At 40.8% G+C, this 7613-nt stretch overlaps 1 protein-coding gene across 1 annotated transcript in view; it reads left to right on the top strand.

Annotated features, from left to right (window-relative positions):
- Positions 1-5735: 5735 nt before the first annotated feature.
- The window catches only part of LOC112453487, a 5141-nt gene continuing 3263 nt past the window's right edge, over positions 5736-7613 (top strand). The window contains exons 1-2 of the mRNA XM_025014271.1: positions 5736-6379; positions 6433-7607. Of these exons, the coding sequence (XP_024870039.1) occupies positions 6214-6379; positions 6433-7607 (1341 nt within the window). The 5' untranslated portion in view covers positions 5736-6213. The remainder of the gene's footprint in view (positions 6380-6432; positions 7608-7613) is intronic.

Genomic DNA, 7613 nt, shown 5'->3' with positions numbered 1-7613 from the left:
AGTAAAAAAGCAGCTCCAAGTTTTTTTACAAGAAAAATTTATTTATTTTGTTTTAATTAAATATTTTTATTTTGTACTGTTATTTCCTTAATTCTTTGTAATTAAAATGATTTTTTGTAATATTAAAAATTTCTTAAAAAGAATTAAGAAGGTATTACCACTTGGGTTAGAATAGGAAGACCCTTGAATATGAATACGAAGATACCACTTGTTTTATTTCTTTAAAGTAGTTGCATAACAATTATCTTTTAAAGCAATATACATATTCTCTTTACAATTGGCGCAATTTAATTTAAAGGTTTGACACCTTTTTTTGAAATACATGTCACTTGAGTTAAGTTAGGTAATATAATTTTGTAAAAAAGAAATTAAAAATTTCACATCTAACACAAATAAGGCCTTCACTGTCCATAATTTCATAAAGAAGGTCTCCCCTGGCATCTGTAGTAGGACAGTTCCATGTGGCATTCTTAGCATTAAAATCATCCAGGATAATAGTGTCAAGGCCATTATTGCCAACAGCATTGAATACAGGCACGAGGTCGCGTCTAGCCATCGGTTCACTAGGATGTCTATAAATAGCAACGATATTAATATTTCGAGAGAGATTATTCGTTTTAACGCAAACAACGTCATATCCAACGGGTAGGATACCCCGTATTGGCACCTCAGTAAAATCCGTGGAATTACGTCAGGATATAGAGACGCCACCACTTCTCAATCTGTTAGCGCTACTCACAGACTTGAAATTGGAAAAGGAGACCCTAAGTGGGTTTTTGCATCTAGTCTCCGTCAGCACAACGATATCATATTCCGTGGCATGCCTCGTTAACTCCTCCTTGCAGCTTTGGTACCCTCGACAATTCCATAGTAGGAGGTTGAATTATGCAGTGGAGGGGAGGGAATCTTTTCCCATTCCGCATGTATTGTTAAATTCTCTTGATTTCTTCCTTATTCCTACAAAAGTATCGCCGCTTGGAGGGGGAGGGGCGTGATATTGCCCCTTATTCGTCAAAGCCTCGATCAGGCCATCCCTCGCTGAGGGAAATCTCCTCATTAACAACATAATGCTCTCAATAATCTCCTCCACAGCGCCATGTTCCCGGTCTTCGTTATTCCTATCCGGTTTGCGCCGCACCACCTGGGACCAGACAGCCCGACGAGTCGCGGCCAGGGCCAAACCCCTCCTATCCTCCGCTATTTCTTCTTCACGTGTATTAAACTGGCCATAATACTTGCCAATCCCACCAGAGGCAGACCGTTCCTTCGTACTTGGTCTAGGGGAATCGCCTCGTTCGCTGAAGCGAGGACCATGCTCCAATCTCTCACGAGTATTCGATGCATCAGGGGCTGCTGGTTTTCGGAGCGGCAGAGCAGGCCAACTCACGGGATCAATCCTGCTGTCCAAGGGTTTTGCTAAAATTAGAATTTTCCCCTCGGCGATCCGTCTCGCACTATGGAAAGAAACACCGTTAAAGGCCATAATGATATTGATGTTCTTATTTTTTTCATGCACGGGACAGCCACGGTATGTGGATTTATGCTGTCCACCACAGTTGAAGCAGCAGATTGATTTCTCACATTGACCATGCGCTTTTTCACCACATACAATGTAGCGCGTCTCGCTTTTGCATGCAATTTTAGTATGCCCAAACTTGAAGCAATTAAAGCATTGCCTAGTCTGTGGAATAAATGATCTTACTCTTAGATTAACTTCGTTGTGGAAAATTTTAAGATCCTTGACTTTGTCCAGCTTGAAGGTTATAATAATATTACTCGAGGCCACCAGAGACGATTTTTGCGTAGCCGCGTCCCACTTTTTGCGGTACATCGTTTCAATTTTAATAACATCCGCCTTGTCCTGCATCGCATTCCAAAGCTCCGGAATCTCAGCCGGCCAGTCTAAAACGACTCCTTTACAAACAATAGATCGTTGCTCTACATAAACCTTAATCTTAGGAACATGCATGCTATCAATCAAATCAAGCACACAATTAGCATCAACCGCTTTTTCGAATTCTGCTTCCGCTGTAAAATAATTAAGCATTTCCACAGAGATCGGACTTGTCAGATTTGTAAATCTGACAAGGACATCCAAATTTTAATTTTATTCATGCCCTTGCGAGTCGTGGAATGTTCAGGTACGAGTTTAATGCTAATTTTGGCTTTACCTGAATGTTTATCATCGAATCTCGTAAATCGCTGAATCTCTGGATTATCCCTACATTTACATAGCTTGTGGTCACGTACAACATATATCTCCTTATCTAAAGCCGACGGCAACAATCCCACGGTGGTCTCACGCGGCTCACCGCATGTATTCATGTGATCGCTCACTTCAATAACACGGTCGTCTTGATTATTCTTGTCGCTCGTCGTTAAGCAATTCGTCAGCGGGCCGTTTTGTGTACAAAAAATTCACGGTCCTCCGTGTCACGCTTCCTAGTGTAAGGAATTTGTTAGTGCGAGGCCGTTAACCGGCGCAGAGCACCCGGTATAAGCATGCGTATCATATTGCCGTGGCGTGGCACGGTTCCTCGTCGATCATTGGTCGCTGGTGAATAGCGTGCGCCGGGCGTAGAGAAAGATGTATCCCTACGCGCACAGGATGCGTGCACGATCTGGCATCTTTTTTGTCTCTCGAATCTCAGTCAGTATCCGCCGCGTCATTAGTCCGCGCTGTTAATATTGTACGCAATATCCGAAATATACGGAAATTCCCTCTTACACGCAAAGCCTGGCTTTATGCACCGACGTACCCATTCAATTGTCCTATTTCCTGACATTCCCTCGCTATACCGGGTAATTATAGGTCGCGAGTCTTTCAACAATATTTCACACTATTATCTACCTTATCCACATCCACGTCCATCTCGTCCTCCCGACCGGATGGCCCGTGTCGTCCTACAGAAATATCCTTGTCCCTCTGTTGCACAGAGGTGACACGTCGACTGTCTATCCCAGCACGGTTAATTTCCGTCTGTTCGTTAAGCGTAAATTCCTTCGTGAACTCGTCAAACTGTTCCTGAGAGACACTCGTTCTGAATCTCTTATTGCACTAAATATCGTTTCTCTGTGCACGCGCGTCGACGCTCGAACTCCTAGCCCGAGAAAAAATATTCATATCTGATCATATATGATCATATATGAATGGCCATATATGGTCGGATATGGAAATTGGCCAGATCTGAGGATATCTGATCAGTTATGATTAGATATTAACATATACAATAATACCAGATCATATATCCTCAGATCTGGCCAATTTCCATATCTGACCATATCTGGCCATTCATATATGATCATATATGAATATTTTTTCTCGGGATATTTTCAAAAGTTATTTTTTAAGAGTGTGTCACTTTATTATAAAAGTAGACTCCACGATACAACTAATACAAAAATTGTGCCGCTCTATAGTGCGAGACAGTGTCGTGTCTTTTGATACTGTTCTTATAACACTGTTTGTCAAATTTTAAATACGATAAGCAGATCCCATCGAATGCCATCTATCGAATACTTTTTGAGATGCAATATCTGATCTGATCATATATAATCTTGTATGACTTCATATATGATTATATATGCTCTATATATGGGTATGTAAAACTTATAGCTGTGTTCATATCTTGGTGTCACGTCTAAATATCCCGGACATAACATTCCGCGACAAAATATCCCGGTCTTATTATCCCAGCGACAGAACATCCCGCGACAATATATCCCATGGCAAAATATCCCCTGGCAAAATATCCCATGACAAAATATTCCCTGGCAAAATATCTCACGACAAAATATCCCTAAGGTGCAGGAATATATTCAAAATTGAACATGTGCACAACAACTATTGTGCGCGCCGTACCTTAGGTAGAGCGCCGAACGCCTCGATATCCTTATCCCGTCATTCGGTTATAAACAATAATAAGGAACGTGTACTGGTAAACATATGTCTGGATGTTATTATCGAAACGGTTGTCATGCAGTCAGTTACATCTGTTAGAAGTGTGCGGTCAGGTGTGCGATCCCAGCAAACACGGGTATATTACTGTTATATTATCTTGATATAAGGAAATGTAACACGCAATATAACACGATTGTATCAGGTTATGTACACGTTAGTGGTAATTTCCCACTCGTGTGTATTGCAGTTATATAATATAAATATATAACATTTATATAGCAGTAATATAATTTAGAGCATTATTGTAATATAACTGCAGTGTAACTGTTATTGTACCTTTTACTGTATATTAATTAATTTATAATTTGCCTTTTGTACATACTAATTCCAGAAAAGATCGTTAAATTAATTCTAAGCGAAAACAAACTGTTTTATTTGCTTTTGCTTGAAATTAATTTAAAAACCTTTTCTGGAATTAGTATGTGCAAAAGACATACATGTTTTTGCGTAGGAAAAGGACAAATATAAATATTTAATAATTTTATTAGAAATATTATTGCAAATTCCATTATGTATATTACACATACGAAGTAGATTAAATAGATTATTTGTGGTGGAGAAGAAATAATTACGGATAAGTGCGGTAAGCTAAAAGCAATCTCGATTGTTTTCTTATAATCCTCGTGTAGATAGTGAAAATGGTGAACAATTTAAGTGAACAATTTGCTCTCGTTGTTCTGACTGTTAACATCGATGTTTGCGTCCTCTGATAAATCATCGTCCGCGCCTGAAGAACGTAACATAGAAAAACATAAAATAATTAAATAAAATAAGATATATTGATCACAAAATCGCCAACATATAAATTTAAGAATTAAGTTAACTCAATAATAAACTCGAGACTTACATGTCTCTTCCTCTTCGTCTTCTTCTTCTTCTCCGGAAGAGGAATCGCTGTCGCTATCTGTGCGCTCGGAGTTTGCCGAGAGGGAACATTGATCGTACGGCTCAGATTTGGAATAAACCTCCGCGCCTGGGAAAATGTACCTGCCAATTGATAGTAGGAATTTTCTGTAAAAACAATCGCAACCCCGTATTAGCACTTGTATCATTTACAAAAATGCCAAAGTATTAATTTGTCGTACGCAAAATAGTAGATTTGTACCTGGTAGTCTAGAAGCGAGGCTCTCCCGAATCTTTGGTTACCAGCAGTGTCTCTCCAATCTTCTATTCTTTAATTCGGCTATATCAAACTTTTCTTCTGTGCTATCGATGCTGTTACAACTGTCGCCTATGCCGGAATCCAATAAGGAGTCTACTGATGCTTGCCTCGGATTCAGTATCGTGCTATCCGACTCGGCGGCGTCTAGATTTGCGGCGTCGTCATACTTGTTCGATTTTCCACGTTTATTCAGCGACTTGTGAGACTCCAAAGTGTTTTCGCTTATTATAGCGTCTGAGGAAAGGGACAATATTGTCGGTATCACCAAATTTTATGTGCAATAATGTGCATAACGTGTTCTAACCTTCTAACATATATCACATACCTTCAAGTAGGTTATTTCTCGTACGAGGGCGAATCAAAGCAACGTCCTCGACCGTCTCTCGCCGGCGTCGCATCCTTTTACGACCGACAGGCCGTCGGACGCACGAGACACCCGCGAACGTGGTACACGATCTCCCACGGACGGGTGCGGTCTTCTAAATGTATATCGTCGCGATCACGTCGCGATCGTGGCACGAACTGCGGAACTGCGGAAAGAGACCTATATTATAGTATAATATGCACAACGTATTCTAACCTAGCTTCTAACGTGTATATACATACCTTCAAGTAGGTTATTTTTCATACGAGGGCGAATCAAAGCGACGTCCTCGACCGTCTCTCGCCGGCGTCGCATCTTTTCACGAGCGACGGGCCGTCGCGTCGCGCGCACGAGACACCCGCGAACGCGGTTCACGATCTTCCACGGACGGTCGGTCTTCTAATGTATATCGCGATCGTGGCATGATGGCACTAGCGGAAGCGGAAAGAGATCGCGAACTTGCACGCGCCACTATGGCACATGCTATCGAGGTTATATAATTCCGGCGGTAATTGAAATTATGTTATACAGCATTAATATAATATCAACGCAACAGTTGTTATATAACACGCAATATTGCAGTTATATTAATGTGTTTTATAACCTAGTTATATTATAATAATACAATAAGTTATATAACTGTTATGCTACTACAGTCTAACACCTGTTATATTTATTATCTGTTACTCCTACGTTATATACCACTTATATTTGGTGTTTGCTGGGATGCCTTTGAAATTTGTCAGTAGTCAGAAGGGGAAGCGACAATTAGTGCTTCATGGTTTTATTTATGGTGTGCATCGCGAAAATACTGATGCTGTTGTCTGGCGATGCATTAAGTATACGGAGAGTTGTCGCGGTCGAGTATACACATCTTCGATGACACGGAATGGTAGGTGGATTCGCTTCTCGTTACTGTTCCGTGTGTAATAGTTTTATTTTCAGGAACAGTTCTGAAAATGACCGATCACAATCATGGTCCAAATGCTGGATTTGTTGAGTCGCGACTGGCTATAGCAAAAATTAAGAAACGAGCCAAAAAGTCCTCAGAGAGCACAAGTGCGATTGTGTCCGCTGGAATTTCAAACATAACCGAAGCGGCTGCTGCTGAATTACCGAGTGTTTCGTCCCTGCATCGAACGGTACAACGGACGAGGACACGCGCAAATCCTCAATTACCGACCCCAAGCAATGTAGAAGATCTTGAAATACCGGAACATTTTAAAGTAACAAATAAAGGAGAAAGTTTTTTGATGTATGACAGCGGCGGGAAAAAACGAACGCTAATTTTTACTACAGCAAAAAATTTGGAGTGCCTGTCTTCATGTGACGCTTGGTTTGCAGACGGAACATTCAAAAGTGTGCCGGCATGTTTTGCTCAATTGTACACAATACATGGATTTCATGATGGCAAGGTCTTTCCATTAGTTTATATTTTAGCTCCCGGGAAACAAAAACGTTTGTACATTTCGGTGTTGACAGTGCTGAAGGAACTTGAACCCCGGCTTAAACCTGATGTGTTGATGATAGACTATGAGCAATCATTTATTTCCGCTTTCGAAGCGAGTTTTCCTGATACCACAATCAAAGGGTGTCATTTTCATTTCGCTCAATGCGTTTATCGGCATGTACAGTCTGCTGGTTTGCAAAATCGGTATGGTAGCGATAGCGAATTTGCGTCTGCCATAAAAATGTTGATTGCTATTGCGTATGTACCTATTCCTGATGTAACTAAAGCGTTCGAAGTACTTAAAAATTCTGAATATTTCACTGACAATCGGGATGACCTGCGCGAAGTTGTTGATTATTACGAACATACCTGGGTTGGTCTACCTCGTCGTAATAAACGCTGGAAGGCTCTGTTTGATATTGAAATGTGGAATAGCTACGATGCAGTTGTTAACGAAGTACCGAGAACAAATAACGTTGTAGAAGGATGGCACAGGTCATTTAATGAGCGAGTTACCGCGAATCATGCTCAGTTAGGTAAATTCATAGAATGTTTAAAGGCAGAGCAAGATTTAACCGAATTATTAGTCGAACAACGAAATGCAGGCCAAAACGTTCGAACGAGAAGACGCAAACGTTATGTTGATTATGATCTGCGGTTGAGAAATGTTGTGATG

This window comes from Temnothorax curvispinosus, unplaced genomic scaffold (genome assembly GCF_003070985.1).
Source record: "Temnothorax curvispinosus isolate PA1 unplaced genomic scaffold, ASM307098v1 QBEX01004407.1, whole genome shotgun sequence".
Lineage (NCBI taxonomy): Eukaryota > Metazoa > Arthropoda > Insecta > Hymenoptera > Formicidae > Temnothorax > Temnothorax curvispinosus.
The sequence above is the reverse complement of the archived record's forward strand: the minus strand, read 5'-3'. Positions and strand labels throughout refer to the sequence as shown.